Source organism: Hipposideros armiger, unplaced genomic scaffold, assembly GCF_001890085.2.
Source record: "Hipposideros armiger isolate ML-2016 unplaced genomic scaffold, ASM189008v1 scaffold_18, whole genome shotgun sequence".
Taxonomy (NCBI): Eukaryota; Metazoa; Chordata; class Mammalia; order Chiroptera; family Hipposideridae; genus Hipposideros; species Hipposideros armiger.
This window is the reverse complement of record NW_017731368.1, coordinates 5,719,807-5,737,599: the sequence shown is the minus strand read 5'-3', so window position 1 is coordinate 5,737,599 and position 17,793 is coordinate 5,719,807. Positions and strand designations below refer to the sequence as shown.

Sequence of the window (17,793 nt, the reverse complement as noted above, 5' to 3'; positions counted from 1 at the left end):
TATGTATGTGTGTATTTATGTTGGTTTTCATTTTTATTCTTCTAATCATGCATCACTTCCTAACAAACAGAGTGTGTTGGTTTGCTTGGGCAAATGATCCTGAAGAGAACATTTCCAAATGGTTGGATTGCCTAGTAGCTGTTGAGGTTAACATTGAACAGAAAAAGAAAGTTTTCTTTAACCAAATAAGAATTTGGGTATTGGGTAGTCATCAGTCGATACTTACATTATTCATTATATTTTTAAAACATCAGTTTTGTGTAATTGCACTGTCAGATATCATCTCCAGTTTAGCATAAAGAAAAAGTAAAAAACCAAACTAGTGTATCCACAGTTGAAGTGTGGTAGAAGGAATAATGTAAACAAACTCATTTTATAAAAATTGTTTTTGTAGGATTTGTACGGAAATTATGAATTTATTGTATCGCAAATACATATGTATTAATGGTTAGGTTTGGGTATAGTAGTATCATTAGACATTGTTAATATTTTACCAATCAGAAAATTTTTATTTTAACTCTCCTGATTTTTGTTTATGCATTTTTTTGTAAGCCATTTAAAAATCTGCCCTTTGTGGAGGAGATTGCCAAGTATATCTTATAAACAAAAACTTGGAGAAATTCCCTCTTTGTGTAATGAACATCAGTGAAAAGGTGGGTTTACTTTATAGTTAATTTCTGGAATATAATTGTTTTGTAAAATGAGGGACACGTTCATTAAAGGGATAACAGTTGTAATTGCCATTGTCACAGTGGTGGCTTGAGAGTTGGGGCAGGTGACTAAAAATAGCAGGTTCAAGTTGTACAGAAAAGGTTTAAGTTAAATATCAACCTATGTAAATTTCCTTTAAGAATCTGAATGAGGTACTACCACTAGAATTGGGGTAATAAGTTCTTCTCGCTTGATAGTTAAACAGCAGGTGCTGCTAGTCACCATTACTCACTGTTTGACTTTGAATGGGGATGGCCCTCTGGGTTCCAAGATCAAGGTAAAGAAATGTGGGTCAGTCGGTGGAATGGAGTCCTGAGCCAGCTGACTGTCCTGGAGCAGTAAGTCCAATAATTCGTGTCCCCACCAAGCAATGCCAGGCAGACCTCTTAGGGACACTGCAGATCTTTTAGGCTTGGGACTGAATGGTCCTTACGTCCCTTTCATTGTCATTATATAAAGGTTTTAATTTCAGCAGCTTTTTCCATCTGCTTCAATAATTCCCATTGGAGCATCCTTAGTAAAATTTATTATACATATAAAAAAAATCACAGTGTGTGTCACTTTGGGGGTTTTGCCTTTATTACCTTCTTTGATTAGTTTGGACCAAGGAAAAGGTATTTTATTGACAAGCTTTAATTCTCTTGGAAAATAACATGGAACCTACATTATTTGGGGTGTTTAAGCTTAAATGAAAACAGCAGTTGAGATGTGGTGACAAAGGCCACATGGCCTGCCCTTCCATTCTCTTCTAAGCCTTTTGTGTTCTAGAAAGCTTCTTGAATTTATCTCTTCTAATATGAATGTTTATACAATCATGTCTATACTTTAGTTTTTTGAATGAACTTATATGATGTCCTTCCTAAAAGGATTCATCCTTTTTTTCATCTGAAAAAACGTCGTTTTTCCATCCATTTGAGGGCTTTGTTGTTTTTTTTTATTTAATGGCAAGAAGGAAGGGGCTATTTATTATTATAGGAGTTCGTGTAATGCTAGAGTTGGCAGGGTCCTCAGATATCAGCTCGTCCAGACCTACAACCAGTGCAGGAATACCTTATGCGGAAATATTAGACAGATGGTTGCCCAGCCTTTGCTGAAATACAAATAGTGATGGGAGACTTACTCCCTTTTCCAGTGTTTTAACAGCTTAAGTAGCACCCGCTGTGTTTAAGCCAAAGTGTGCCTCCTGGTTACTTATACCTGCCAGTCTAGTTCTTTCCTCTCAAATAATACATAACCAGTCTTTTTTCCTTATTGACAGCCCAGGAATATTTCTCTCCTCTTTGAGCTTTAATTTCTCTTCTATAAAATGACCAGGAGTTATGTGATCTGGTTATCTCACCAGGATTGAGGTAAAGAACAACTGAGATAATTGTGAACTTAGGCAAAAAAAATCCTTTTCGTGTCTCAGAGTATTAATATCTTAGTTTTATCTCTGGTGTGTAATGTAATGGGAAAAACAGCCGTGTGTGTCCCCATCAGTTTGGGAACCTTAATAGGGTACTTCCCAGTTGATGTTCTTGCCATTAACAAATGAATTAATTCATCTCTTCATTGAACATTTATTGACCATTTGCCACGTGCCTGGCACTGCTTGGGCTGTGAGTGAATATAAACAAGTGAACAGAACAGAATCCTTCCCTGCCTTATTGAGGCTTTTCTTCCCTATATCTTTTTACTTTGAAATGTAAATGCTTTTGATTGTTCAAAATAAACTAATATTGTTTGTCTACTTTTACTCAAGTGGCCTTGGTTTTCTAACTAGTCCAGTATTTAACAGTGTGTCTTTGATTTATAGATATATGGAGTCTGGGAGTGATCCTTTTCATGTTGGTGTGTGGGCAGCCACCCTTTCAAGAGGCCAACGACAGTGAAACATTGACAATGATCATGGATTGTAAATACACAGTACCATCCCATGTGTCTAAAGAGTGTAAAGAGTAAGTTAAAAAAAAATAGTATGTGGTATCTGTGTTCATTTTAATTTTTGAACTTAATATTTCTAGTCTTTTGCGTTTGGGGGAGTTAACACCAGAATATAATTTGAAATGTAATATTAGAGTATAGAATGTATTACTTTTCTTAAATATGCCAGTTTTCCAGAAGCCTATTACATGCCCCTTCAGTCCAAGCTGGCTACTTGGACTTGAAGACATTATGAGAACTTTGTGCATTAGCAAAAAGCACGACCACCTGGAATTATTTTAAGTTCCAGAGACGAGTTAGGGCATTTTCTTTACTGAAATAGACCATCAGCACATCATTTTAGGATTTATATAGTATGTCTCACAATTTTATTCACACACCCCTACCTCCAGCTGACTGAAGAGCTTTGTTTTGGTTTATGGGACTCTGGGAAGCCAGCAACCAAACGTACACCCAAGTTGATTATTTGGAATTTAAAGTGCTGTACAGTATTATGATGTACGTAGTGAGAAATGCAGGAATGGAATAAAATAACTGTTGTAAGTTCAGCATTTCATTGACGTTCTGGGTGATATTTTTAAATAAGTTCAGCTGGGATTATAGCTACCACTGAAAGGATTTTGCTGTAGTAACAGTTTTGAGTTTTTCCCATTAGCTGACAGTCTGATAGCCTGAGGAATCTTTTCTCCAGGCAGAGCCCCTGTCTTAGGCCATGTGCTAGATAGTTAAGAACTTAGGTTTTCAAACTCTGGATTCAAAGACTGGCTTCTCCTTTTACTAATGATGTGAGAATGGTAGAACCTACCTTTTAGGGTTATTGTGAAAATTAACTGAATTAATGTATTTAAAGCTCTTAGCTCAGGGCCGGCCGAGTGGCGCGTTGGTTAAGAGCTGGCTTGGGACGCCAGAGGGCCCCGGTTCGGATCCCACATATGAGGGCCAGTGACACTGCCCTCTACAGCTAAGATGCTGAACAACAGCTCAACCTGGAGCTGGACTGCCATGAGTTGCCGGCAACAGCGTAGGCTGCAGCCCCTGCTGCAGTGGGCTGCCATAAGCTACCATGTGTAGCCGGCAGCCAGCGTGAGCGGCCAGCAGCCACTGTGAGCGGCCATCTAGAAGCTGGCGACCGATCTGCCTTGCCCGGGAAGAGCACAATGATGGTGCCAACTTGGGCCAGTGAAGCAACATCCTCCACAACTAGACTGAAGAACAAAAGGACAGCAACTTGTCTGTTCCCCTTCCCCAATTCCCCAGCGCTGTTCACATCCCCCAATTCCCCAATTTAAAACAAAACAAAACAAAAAAAACTCTTAGCTCAGTCCTTAGCACATCAGAACATCAGAAACACTCAATATGAATATTGATGATGTTTATCCCCTTACTGTTATTATTCTCTACCCCAGGAAGCAGGGCTGCTATCTGGATATATGGTGTGTGTATTGCATGTCAGATGTTTGTAATTCAAGGAGTATCTCCATAGCTTCTACTGAAAAAACTAAAACAGACTTATATTGACATATATTATCCAAAAGAATGATTAAAATATGTGTGTAATAAAATGAACACCTCTATGCCCATAATCCAGCATAAGAAATAGAAGAGCCTTGTCTGTGTCTCCCTCCTAGAGGAATTATCTTTTTAATAATCATAGGACCATTTAGTTTTCTACTTTTTCTTGGGTCAATTTTGCTAAGTTGTGTTTTTTAAGGAACTTGTTCATTTTATCTAAATTTTCACATTTATTGGCCTCAAGGGTTTATAATATCCTCTAATAATATTTTTACAGTCTGTAGATCAGTGGGAATATTGCCCTTTTTCATTCCAATATTGAGCGTTTTTGCCTTCTCTCATTTTTGTCTTGATCAGTCTTGCCTGGGATTTGTTAATTTTATTAGTCTTACAAATAACTACCTTTGTCTTTATTAATTTACCACTATATTTTTTGTTTTATGTTACTAATATTCTTTTCTCTTGTCTGTATTATTTCCTCCTACCTCCTTAGTGGGCTAATTCTTTTGTTTTTAATCCTCTATGTTGGATACTCAGCTCCCAAATTTTCCTTTTCTAATGTAATAGTTAAGGCTATAAATCACCTCCTAGTATCATTTAAGCTGTATCCTACTAGCTTTGACTTTAGTCCTTTTGTTATTATTCAGTTTTGAGTATTTTCTAGTTTTCTTGGTTTATTTGACCCATGAGTTTTCGAGGGGTGTTTTAAATTTTCAGATGTACAGTTTTTCTAATTAGCTTTGTTATTCATTTTTAACTTACTTGCATTGTGATCCAAGAATGTAATATAGTCTGTATGGTACTAGATTTTTTTGCACATTGTTGCACTTTGCTCATGGCCTAGCATGGAGTCAATTTTTATAAATAATTCTTTTGTTCTGGAAAAGAATGTATTTTCCAATTGTTGAGGTCAAAGTTCTACACAAATTCTTAAGATCAAGCTTGTTAATTACGCTGTTCAAAATTACTTAAATCCTTTCTGAGTTTTTGGACTGTTTGATCTAACAGTTATTGAGATATTCTTCCACTATGATGGTGGAATTATTATTTTATTCTTGGAGATCTGTCAGGTTTTGTTTTGAATGTCATTTTGGTACTTGTTTCTTCCTGGTGAATTGAACCTTTGTATTACTATTTCTCTCTAATGCTTTTTGCCTTAAAGACAATCTGTGTTATCTAGTTTTAGTTAATCTGCTTTTGGTTACCTTGTATGTACTGTATAGTTTTCCTTTTTTTTTTTTTTTAAGCCTTTCATTGTCTTGGTTTTAAGTACATCCTTTTTAACAACTGGGAGCTGGGTTTTTTTTAATCTCATCTGAGCATTTCTGTCTTTTAATTGGAGAGTTAATTCCATTTATATGTATTCTGTTCTGATAAATGTAAATGTATTAGTGTCATCTTTTTATGTGCTTTGTATTTGTCCTACCTTTCCTTTTTCCTTTTTTTCTTTTTATCCTGTCTTTTGCGATGATGGAGGTTTTTCTTTTTCTCCTTATTTGACTTTTTCCGCTCACCTAACTTGGAAGTTATAATCAATTATTTTAGCGAGTTTCCTTTCTATTTTAACATACACATACATGTTTGTATACTTAATTTAATAAAATCTAGAGTTACCTTCCTTCCTTCCTCTCTTTCTTCCTTTATTATTTTGCAAACACAATACCTTTAAACAAAGTATATGTCTAAAAATATATGGCATTTTGGCTGTTTTCATTAGGAGGGTCATGTATTCGTCCTGAAACAAGTTGGCCCATGCACTCTATTCTGTATGTCATTGCTGATCCTTGATTCTGGTTCTGGTATGCTCCTAAGCCACAGTTAATTCAAGGACAGATATTGTTGATACGTAGAGTTAATTCTAGATGATAGGAAACTGTATTTGTGTGTTTGGCTTCTCAGGATATCTAGCAATTGAGATTTTTTATTTTATGAATCTGATGGCACTAAATTTTCTTTATTTCCATCTGCCCAACCACCACCACAAGTGAACCTAATGAAATTGATGGTATTAAGTGGAGGGAGCAATTTGGATTAATACAGTCATCCACCATTCCTAAGCCCCCTGCCAGCAGTTTGCTTTAATGATAGATTTTACTTCCTTTCCAGCCTGATCACACGGATGCTCCAGAGAGATCCCAAGAGAAGGGCGTCTTTAGAAGAGATTGAAAACCATCCTTGGCTTCAGGGAGTGGACCCTTCCCCAGCCACAAAGTACAACATCCCCCTGGTGTCCTACAAGAACCTTTCGGAAGAGGAGCACAACAGCATCATTCAGCGCATGGTGCTCGGGGACATAGCGGATCGAGACGCCATTGTGGAGTACGTCAGCACCCCTCTGTGCAGGGCCACGGGCTTGGGGTTCTTGGAATGGGCCCCTCTGTCCTGCCAGGGCCTGTGGACACTGTGTCATGGATGGGGAGCCCAGTCGGCAGGGCTTATGTCATTTCTCTCTGGAGTTCCTGGCCCAGTGCCTGGCTCATGCATTTTGTTGTTTTTATTTTTATACTCATGCCCAAGGAAACCGTTGCTCGGTGGTGTCATTGCGTTGTGGCCCTCCTGCCTTCCTACCAGGGTGTGTTGGAGCAGCCTGCCTTATACCCCAGCACATGCGTTGTCCATAGCAGCATCCTCTTCATCCCCTTGTCTCCCACTGGTTCCCACAGAGAGCAGGAAAAACGGGGCAGCACCTCACATCCTCTAAATCGGGTTGGCATATGGGCCAGTCACACATTTTTGTAAGGAAAGCGTCAGTGGCCACAGCCATGCCCGTTCATTCATGTGTTGTCCATGGCTGCATTGAGCTACAGTTCCGGAGTGGCTGTGAAAGACCACGCGACCCACAGAGCCTAAAATACGTGCTCTCTGGGCCTGAAGAGCCCCTCCTGCTACACCCTGGGACCCCAGATACGCAAGAGGTTAATTAAGTCCTTTAATACCAAAGAAGGATTTCATACTCTAAGAAGCTTGGAAATCACCTCACTTTTTAAAACTAACCTAGGAAGTTTGGAATCAAGGATAATATAAAGATGCAGTTGCTTTTTTTAAAACAAGGATTCATTTCTGTAAGAGGTCCTTTCTATAAAAATATGAAGCATTTCCACAAAGGAAAAGTCAAAAGTAATTTAACCTTTTGAATGAAACAGTTGGGTATGATGGAAAGAGGACATACTATGAGGTACAAAAAAGGGGTTCCCATCAGAAGGGCCACTCCGGCATGGCCGAGAGACCTCACCCCCTTGCCTGACCTCGGGGAAGCGGAGGCTGCAGGCTGGACTCACAGACCCCTGCGGCCTGTGGGACTGTCACACATGGCACCTGGAGGGCCTGGTCTCTAAGGAGGGTGGTGTCTGTATAAAGGACACATATCTTTAGCTTGTTTTTAGTACATGGAAAGAAAGATTTATAAAAATAAACCCAGGATCATAATTTTGGTTTAAGTACAGATTTCTACAGGCTTCTAAGTGCATTATGAGTTTTCACAGATTGACCCACAATTACATAGATGACATAAACGAACAGGAAGGGTGGCACACTTGCTATTCCAGCCAAGGAAACTCACTTTAGAAATGTGTAAAAATGATTTCATTTTTGACTGGATCAAAGGCTAGTTTTATTTCCCTGAATCGGCCTAATGTTCTTACCTTCAATAAAGAAATACCTGCCATGGTGTCACATAGAGCCATTTAATTCATGTAAATTCAATTATAAGTCCAAAAGGAGCCACCATGTAAATGGTTCAGGGGATTCCTAGTGAGCACGCGCCCTGAGTAAAGCAGGAGCGGGGACCCCTGAGCTTCTGTCCCCGCAGCTGGTGTCGGGTCTTCATTATGGGCAGTATCTCTTTTCGAGGGTGATGCCTGCGTTCAGAGACAACGGTGGTTGGTTCACCTTGGGCCCTCGCTGTGCAGTCTCGTCCCTCAGCTCGCTCTGCTGCCATTAGCCGTGGCCCTCTGTACGTTTTGTGAAAAGGGATCCCTGTAATTGCCGCTTTCCTAAGTGTTCCTTGTGTATTCCCACTAACTACAGAACATTCCTGAGAGCCTCGTTACGTATTTCGTACTTCTAGGCCTCGCGGATCCTCTCGTGCTAGTCCCACGAAAGGCCAGCTGCAGGAGGGCAGGCGGGGCCGTGCGGCCGAGGGCGTTGTACCCCAACACTTTGCCAGCCAGCACGGTGCCCGGCCAGACTAGGTACTCAGAGAGCATTCCTTCTGACGTGGATGAATGAATACGTTGATTTTATTCAAAGAAGATGCTAATGATGTGCTCTCAATTACATTAAGAATTCATTGATGTCTAAAATTCCAGTAAATGCCAAGAGTAAAAATAAAAACTTCCTAATTTTTAGAATTGATAGTAGTGTTTCAGTGCACATTCACAGAACTTAATTTCATACTTCTAATGGAAGCGAGTAAGCCAGCTTAATAAACACCTTGACACACAGATTACATTTTTGGGTAATGTGTACATTCTTGGAAGCGCCGTTACTTTTTACGCATCTAAAACTGCCATCCAGCTCAGCTGCCATCAGCATTTTGGATTTTCCTTTCTAATTGAACAGATTTATGTAGTGGTTTTTTAGAATTTCAAGAGTGATCTAAATTACTAGCTTTTTTTGTGGGGTTTTTTTCTTGTTTGTGTTCTTTCATAATTATAAAGACTCCAAGTCACTGAATTTCATTTGCTTGTACTTTAAAAAAAAAATCAGCCCTGCTTGTAAAAAGCAAACCTGCTGCTGTGACTTCTGTTCACTCTCCCTTCCTCTCCTCAGAGCCCTGGAAACCAACAGATACAACCACATCACAGCCACTTACTTCCTGCTGGCTGAAAGGATCCTGAGGGAAAAGCAAGAGAAAGAAATACAGACCAGGTCTGCAAGCCCCAGCAATATCAAGGCCCAGTTTAGGTGAGAAAAAAAATCTTCACTGATTTTAGTAAGTTAACGTTTTGAAATAGTGAACTTTCTGTTTTGTTAATGCTTGCTAACGCTGTGGGCAAGAGAGTATACACAGGGATGATGGCCTCATTGGAGAGGCCACACGTGGACTCTCCACGTGCCCTGAGGTCTTGGACCCTTGGTCACCAAAGATGCCTTCCCTTTCTGGGCTCAGTGGGAAGGAGGGGCTGTGGCTGCTGGCCTGGCCTGGAAAACACGTTAGGAGCAGCAGCCTCAAGACGGGGTGTGTGTCTCACTAAGCTCGTTCAGGCCTGACATGTGGCGATGTGCTGTTTTCTTTAATTTTTCATTTAGGAACAAGGCCAAATTTTCCCTCAGCTATTTGAAATAATTTTAAAATATAATAGGACACTTTTGTACCATATTGTTATCTGAGGATTTCAGGAATTTTGACAATCAGATTGGCTAGTTGATTTATTAGCTGCTTGACCTTGGGAGGTTTCTTAACCTCTCTGTGGCTCAGCTTCCTGACCTTGAAATGGGAGTAAGGAGACTGTCTACCCGGGGTTGCGGGGCGGGATGAATGAATCCACACCTGTGAAGTACCTCCACCTGGGCTCCAGGTGTTCGCTGTCACTGTTAGGAACGGGTCACCATCATGGTGTCTTCAGTAAGGTGGCGAGTGTGCTCCCCCGCTTTTTTCCTCCCCCTCTTCCGTCCCCTCCCCGACTCCCGCTCCTCTCCTTTCACCTGCCCAGTTTGTTTTTCTTCTGCCATATTAGCTTTTCATTTAAAATCAAAGCATAATAAGGGTTTTGTTATTTTTTACATCATCATGAAGTTTATTTGGAATTCATAATGCTTATCTATTCATTCAGAAAAGTAACCCTTGGAACCATAGTGATTCAAAAACCGAAGGATGCCCCTGATTCTGAATAATTCTCTACTTGTATATCCAACTATATATGCATCTATGTGAATATATAATAATTATTTAAAAGAGGAAGAAAGCCGTTGGATTTTAAATTATTTGCAGTCATCTTGCTGTGTGTAGGTTGTTGTTTGGGCTGGAGTGACAGAGAAGACAGAAGAATGGGCCCAAAGAATAAAGAGAGAGAAGTCTAGAACCAGAACCTGAGTTTAGTGACTTCATTTATATCCTGGATGTATTCTTCTGTAATGAAAACTAGGCACGCTGTCTGGTGTCTGCTTGGAAAAGGACTGGGCCCCACGGAGCCAGGGACTCTTGGGCGTGGGACAAACCACGAGTGACATTAAGACGGTCGGGTCAACCTAGTCCTGACCTGAGTCCCCTCGTGGGAAAGCACAACCTCAGAGCAGTCACCGCACATGGGCCACCCCGGTCTTTTGGATATTTGGCTTTGAGCTGTTTTCTGTTCATTGAAACAAAACAGAACTCACTTGAAAAGTGATCAAATCTGTAACTGAGTTAAATTGGTTTTACTTTTGTCTAGAAGTTATGAAGTCAGCTGTAGCTATAAAGAAGCATCGGAGCCTTCCACCCAATTTTCCTTCTGCCCTCCTTGGGGAATCTGGAGTGGAGCTGCTGTGAAGGCCTCTCCCTCCTATGGCCCAGGGCCCACTGGCAGGCGGTGATGGCTGCTTACTCGCCTCCTCTCTAGGTCGCTGTGACTTTAATGTCAAAACCCTGGGCCTCACTTGGTTCTGTTGCTTAAGTGTGCCTTGTGGTCAGAGTGACCTAGGATGTAGAAACCTGGGCTGAGTCAGGAGGCCGGCGTCTAAACCAGCATAGTTAGTTCTGTGGGGACAGGTGTTCGGGTCAAGCCGGGGAGAGCCCGCTAGAGTGTGGATACGTTCTTTGGGTCTCACCAGTGTGAGATGGGAACAATGTGTGGTCTTTCTGTTAGAAGAAGCCTGGGCAGTCCTCTGGGGAGCTGCTCTCAGCATGGACAGGCTCAGTGCCCGCATCCTCTCAGAGAGACTAGGTGAGGAGAACCACCAGCCTGACCGCAGCATCCCAGCCATTCAACAGGCATTCATTCAGAGGGCGTCACAGGTGACAGAGGGCAGCCACTGCCCTGGAGAGTTAGTGACCACGGAATCCAACCTAGATGTCACTGTCATCAAGCCTGTCTGACCCTGGGCAGGTTACGTACCCGCCCAGTGTTTTGATGTATTCATTTGTCAAGGGGGATAATAGCACGTGCCTCATGGAATTGTGGGATTAAGTAAATGACTCCCTTCAGGCTGTCAGCAGTGCTGCTCTGGCGGTGTGAGCCTTGTCAGTGTGACTCATCCTTCTTGTTGGCAGTCTCCTCTCTCGTGACAACAAGCCACACTTTTCTCACAATGTTGTGTTTATACAGATTACTTATTTGGTGTAGCACAGCTTTGGGCTCAGATCTGTGCTCAGTAGATGTGAGCGCCTTAGCAGTTTGATTTACTTGTGGAAATAAGAGCCATTGGTTCAGATGTGGCTGATGGAGTGACCGCTCCCCCTGCAGTGTTTCCAGGGCTGGGTTCTGAGAGTGCTTTTGGCTTTAAGTTGAGCTGAGAGGGGAGGGGAGGGGAGAAGAGCCTCGTCACATGCACGCCCCTCCCCGTCCCTGGGAATGGACTGTCCCCCTCTCTGGTGGATCACATTGTCAGCGCCCCGCTCCCGCCCAGGGCTCCCCCAGGGTTTGCTGGGTGAGGTTTTCAAGTGGCTGCTCTTTTAGGAGCAGCCTGAAGGGAACGCGTATGCCGCTCTTCAGGGCCACAAGGCTCTCGGGAGTTGGTCCCGTGGTGTTGGTGGGGGACAGACGACTTGTCCAGAGACGCTGCTTGACCCCAAAAACATTACTGAGCACGCAGCTTTCCCCAGCTGCCAAGCAGTGACCGGAGCTGACGGACCCACGCCATCCTCAGTAGCTGGGGAGATTCTGCGTCGAGGGAAAGATGTCTTAGAAACTCCGACAGGCTTTATAAAGCTATAGATTTATTGGGTTTTATTTCTAGGATAACATAATTGGTGTGAAATGAAAATGCCATAGTGTGGAAGTGGCTGTTTTAAATGTCTCTACTAGTCCCCTGGGCAGAGAGAACAGTTGAGAATTCTAAGATGATTATTCAAAACAGGCTAGAGACCTCATTTTCAAGTCTTTCTTTGGCTACCAAGCAGTGTTCTTTTACTTGGATGACTCCAGATTGGGGAATAAAATCAAAGTTTAAATAATAGTGGATTTTTCTATCCAGTACTCTTGTATGAGCATTTATTGTAAAATAATACATATTTATATTTAGCTTAGTGCATTTTTTAATTGGTGAAGAAGAGATTTATGTATGCAGTGTACACTGACCCTTCACTCCAATAGTCTCATATTTAAATCCATTTAATTATTTTCATTTGTTTTTGTAAACACCAGCCTTTTACACCATCCTTTAACAGCTGAAGGACTAGAAATTTCAGGTGAATTTTATTAGCAATAGTATACCTTTCAAAGGTTGTGCTCCAAGACCCAAAGGAACAGAACATGTGTGGTGTTCAGGTTTGGCTTCGGTGAAAACTCCCTCGTGCTTGTGAAACATGCCTCTCCTGTGCCGTGAACTGTTGTGTGGAAAAGATGGAGTCGCCTTTGCCCCTCTTCCGAGCGCTGTGGCGGTTTCCTTTCGCTCAGTGAGCCTCAGCCGGCAGGAACCGCGTTCCACAGCCCCGTTCGCCTTCCGGCGTCCTTGCTGAAGTTTAGAGGATGTTGAACGGGTTTGCAAGCCTGCTGCTGCTTTTTTCCTTTTCTTTCCTTTTTAAGTCTGTAGCTCCTGCCCCAGTAAGTTTTATATAATGCACGTTAGCAGAGTCTGAACACTGTTACATGGCTTTTCTTTCTCCAATCTGACACACAGGCAGTCGTGGCCGACCAAGATTGACGTCCCGCAGGACCTTGAGGACGACCTCACGGCCACGCCTCTGTCCCATGCGACCGTCCCTCAGCCTCCTGCCCGGGCGGCCGACAGCGTCCTCAACGGCCACAGGAGCAAAGGCCTCTGCGACGCGGCCAAGAAAGACGAGCTCCCCGAGCTGGCGGGCCCCGCCCTCGCCGCCGTGCCGCCCGCCAGCCTGAAACCCGCGGCCAGCGGGCGGAAGTGCCTGTTCCGAGTGGAGGAGGACGAAGAGGAGGACGAGGAGGACAAGAAGCCCGTGTCCCTCTCCACGCAGGTGGTGCTGCGCCGGAAGCCGTCCGTGACCAACCGCCTGACGTCGAGGAAGAGCGCGCCGGTCCTCAACCAGATCTTCGAGGAGGGCGAGTCGGACGACGAGTTCGACATGGATGAGAACCTGCCCCCCAAGCTGAGCAGGCTGAAGATGAACATCGCCTCCCCGGGCACCGTTCACAAGCGCTACCACCGCCGGAAAAGCCAGGGCCGCGGGTCCAGCTGCAGCAGCTCGGAGACCAGCGACGACGACTCCGAGAGCCGCCGGCGGCTCGACAAGGACAGCGGCTTCACCTACTCCTGGCACCGCCGGGACAGCAGCGAGGGGCCGCCGGGCAGCGAGGGCGACGGCGGGGGCCAGAGCAAGCCGAGCAACGGCGGCGGCGGCGCGGACAAGGCCAGCCCCGGCGAGAACGGCGCGGGCGGCGGCAGCCCCGCGGGCGGCTCGGGCGGCGCCCCCGGCGGCACGTCGGGCAGCGCGCGCCGCTGCGCCGGCCCCGCCAACTCCACGCAGCTGGCGGCGCGCGGCGCGGGCGAGCTGGTGCAGAGCCTGAAACTCATGGGCCTCTGCCTGGGCTCGCAGCTCCACGGGGGCGCCAAGTACATTATCGACCCCCAGAGCGGCCTGTCGTTCTCCAGCGTGAAGGTCCAGGAGAAGTCCTCGTGGAAAATGTGCATCCACTCCTCGGGGAACGCGGGCCCTGCCCCGGCGCTCGGCGGCATCAAGTTTTTCTCCGACCACGTGGCAGACAGCACCGCTGACTTAGAACGGATAAAGAGCAAGAACCTGAAAAATAACGTGCTCCAGCTACCTCTGTGTGAAAAGACCATCTCTGTGAACATCCAGCGGAACCCTAAGGAGGGGCTGCTGTGCGCCTCCAGCCCCGCCAGCTGCTGCCACGTCATCTGACCGCGGCCCGGCCTGGCCGCCAGCGCGCCTCCTGCTCAGAGCGGTGCAGACCGGCTCCCTTCACTGTTTCCTTTCTGGTTTTACTATTTTAAAAGCGGGCAATTATTTATTACTTTGTCATTTGTTCGCCTGGCGATGTGACAATGCATGGTTTTTGTGCATGCTGCTGCTAGATACTACTTTTCCTGCCGAAAAGTCTATTGTGTAATTTTTACATTCATCAGTTTAATGTGGATGATCAGGCTGAAATTAAAATGTGTATTTGGAACCTAATAGAAATGGAGCACTTAGAAATTTGATGTTCTGCACTTAACCTAGAGAGGAAAAATGCTTTTGTTTCCTTGTGAAAAATCTAAATTCCTGTCCTGACCTTCTGTGATATGGAAACTCGTGCTCTGAGGCACACTCGGTGGTGTCTGAGACAGAACCAAAGCAATAACGTGGTGATGCCCACAGGCCTGGAGCCGGCGACGCGCCTGCCTGCCTTCCAAGGCCTGTGCGGAGCAGACAGCCAGCGTCTGCACTAGAACCTTAAAACCGTGATTTCAACATACCCACACCTGTTTGTCTTAAGCTATAGTGTGAAAAAAAGTTCGGGCGCTTAAAATTTAACTGAAAAAGATTTTCTTGTTTTGTAATAGATGAGATGAAGTACTTAGATCTATAAGGCAGCTTCCCCTGTAGTGATAAATTACAAGCAGACAATCTTATTTTGTAATGTGATAAAGTGAACTGATGGTGTCTTAACTCTACTTAGTGTGTGTCTGTTTAACAGAACACAGAGATGCTCCGTGTAAATTCCTTCCGGGAGGGCACAGCCCAGGGTTTCCTTTAAAACCATGTAGACAGAAGAAACTAGGGCCTAATATGAAACAAAGGTACACAGGTTGGCAAAGTAAAAACCCCATAAATTTAAACAATCCATATACGTATATGGATTTGATTTTTAAGAGTTTGGTAATTAGGTTAACTCTTGTTATTTCCATTTTACATCCTTTAGCTCAATTAGCTCTGAAAATTGGTTGATCAAAAAATATACATAAAAGGGTAAAATTCACACAGCAAATAAAAATGCACAAAGCCTGCTTTGTTTTTTGTTATTTTTTGTTGGGTGGTTTTTTGTTTTTTTGCTGGAAGTGTTTGTCACTTTGCCTTCCTGCCAAAACAATAATCAAAGAACTCTTGCTTTAAACTATTCCTGTACAAAGACTACTTTTGACCAGATAATCATATTTGTGGCAATTTCTCTGTAGGACCCCGTATATTGCAGACTGCTGATTTTGGAAGGGGCCAGATGCTACTTTTTCATGCTGTGCCCTGGGGGTCTTATAAGCAATGCTTAGTGACATTGGTGATAGGATGTGGCTGGGCCCTGGGGGCCCTCCCACACTCATCAGCCTCCAGTAATGTCTCTGAAATGACAGTCACCTGGTCTGTAGGGTGGGCAGAGCACCAAAGCATGGCATTCCATTGGTCATGGTTTCTCCAAGTACACACTGATCTTGCTACTTTAGGATTCATATATTTTACTCAGATCTCTGAATTTCACTGTATACTTACTAAGCTAAGTAAAAATAATACTTAAAATACTTATTTTACTTTCTAGACCTAGGCTAGATACGTTTTAAGCTACAGCTCTAGTTCATTGTGATATTTATAATTGAAAGCTACGAGAATAGACGTGTGGGTGAAGCCATAGAACATATTTGCTTGAAATTCTTGAGCAGGGATCTTATAAAGGGCCAGAAATAAGATGTGTGGTTCACACGGATAGTGAGCGTAACATCTGTATTAAACGTGGGAGAGAAGTTTATAAAGGGCATTGGCAATAAACTCTTTGTTGCAGCTGTTTTCCAAGTAATGTAAATACTTTTTCCTGTGATTATGTATAGCCTTGGAATGGCACCTTTTAACTAACCCATATGTGTTTGGTTTTCAATGGTTTTTTTATATTCAGATGTATATATGGTGCTCACTTTAGGATCAGCAGTGTTGACCATTTATGCTGCATAGCTGTATTATAGCCTTATTAGTTGTGTGTGGTTGGTTGGCCCTCTGGGTAGACAAATGTTAGTCTGAGTGGCGTCTTCCTTATTTGTTCATAAGTGAATGATTGTGCATGTGTTGTATGTCATAGTATGTCGTCACATAAAAGGGAGGGAGCGAATAACCATTACATTATGATAATATTGGACCAAACTACTTACTTGCTCTAAAGAGTTTCTTGTACCCCTTAACCTCTCTTCAGAAGTTGCATAGAGTTAACAGTAGTGTGTAAATTAAATATTGTGGAAAAACAATTAGTCTTGTATTTTTCTGTATGTGTGTGTGTGTGTGTGTGTGTATATATATATATATATACATATACATATATATATACACACACATATCTGTGTGTGTGTATATATGAAATTATGTACTTATGACAATTCTATCTGTATTTAAAGATGTGACAATCTTGACACCTATTTTAAGAATAGTCGTGAGACTGAGTCAAATTAAAGATTATTTCTACCAAGTAAGAATTGATGTGTGTTAAGAGGGTACAGAATTATCAGCTGATTTGGTCAGTTGCTTCCACTGCTGATTGATTTTCCTCACTGTGTAAACATTGACAGGTATGTGACAAATGGGAAAAAAATCCAAATAATAAAGTGGCATATTGGTGTTCAGCAATATAAACTGTGTCCCATGTACTGTTTCTTCTCATGAATTCAGCTTTGTATAGTCCCAGCCTGGGTTAGTCCCAGCTTTCCACATGCTGTGCCCTGCATCGCCACAAGTGACTGAAAAATACAATCGTGACTATTCTGGCTTGAACCTCATGATCAGAAGTCTCAGGTGGGCCCCAGGACTGCCCATTAATTATACTTTATTTTCCCAGTTAATCTGCTTTTCTCACGCGGCTGGTCACCATGCTCCCTAATTGCATAAACAGAAGTCCTCAGCACTACCGCCAGCCCCCATCTCTCCTTTCCTGCTTGCGTGTGTCCACATGCCCTTTCCTTCCTTCCTCCTGGTAGTGTGAGTCCAAGGTCAGTGCCTTCACGTCACCTTGAGGCTTCACAGCTGTACTTAATTTGTCATTTTTCCTCTTGCACCATCAATCTTGGCTTCTTTACTAGATTATTCCTAACAGCAAACAAACACGATTTTCTTCCTCGATCTTTAAAAAATGTTTGTGGTGTTCTCTCCCTAGCATTGCCACATTTCTCTGTTCCTCCTCTCCACTCTCTCTTGAATCCTTTCAGTCAGGCCCTTGCTGCTGTCACTCCACCAGACTGCTTTACTCAAGGTCAGCAATGACCTCCATGTGCCAAATCCAATGCTCAATTTTTAAATAACGCTTTGTGATGTAATCTGTGTACCACACAATTCATCCATTTAAGTTGTACAATTCAGTAATTTCAGTATATTCTCAGAATTGTGCAAACATTACCTAAACCCAAAAAGAAATCTTACACCCATTAGCACATTCTTTCTCTTCAACTCGCCACCCCTGCCTCAGCCCCAGGCAGCCACTTATCCAGTGGTCAGTTTCAGTCCTGTGTTAGCATTTGATGAGTTAATCACTCTTTCTTGCAAACTCCCCATTGTTCAGGACCCCACTTCTACCTCGCTGCCCTTCAGTCCACTAGCTTCTCATTCTCCCAACCTCTGACCTTGGAATA

The 17,793-nt window shown here is 43.3% G+C and overlaps 1 protein-coding gene across 5 annotated transcripts in view; it reads left to right on the top strand.

The window, feature by feature from the left end:
• Positions 1 to 16,804, top strand: part of SNRK (SNF related kinase) — a 47,375-nt gene extending 30,571 nt beyond the window's left edge. For 4 of the 5 annotated variants that reach the window (XM_019633246.1, XM_019633255.1, XM_019633263.1 and 1 more), the window contains 4 exons: positions 2,507 to 2,648; positions 6,253 to 6,465; positions 8,917 to 9,051; positions 12,904 to 16,804. In XM_019633246.1, the coding sequence (XP_019488791.1) occupies positions 2,507 to 2,648; positions 6,253 to 6,465; positions 8,917 to 9,051; positions 12,904 to 14,122 (1,709 nt within the window). In that variant the 3' untranslated portion in view covers positions 14,123 to 16,804. Of the gene's footprint in view, positions 1 to 561; positions 654 to 2,506; positions 2,649 to 6,252; positions 6,466 to 8,916; positions 9,052 to 12,903 lie in introns of those variants that run through there. The other variant, XM_019633276.1, reaches the window with a different exon arrangement.
• The last annotated feature ends 989 nt before the right edge of the window (positions 16,805 to 17,793 follow it).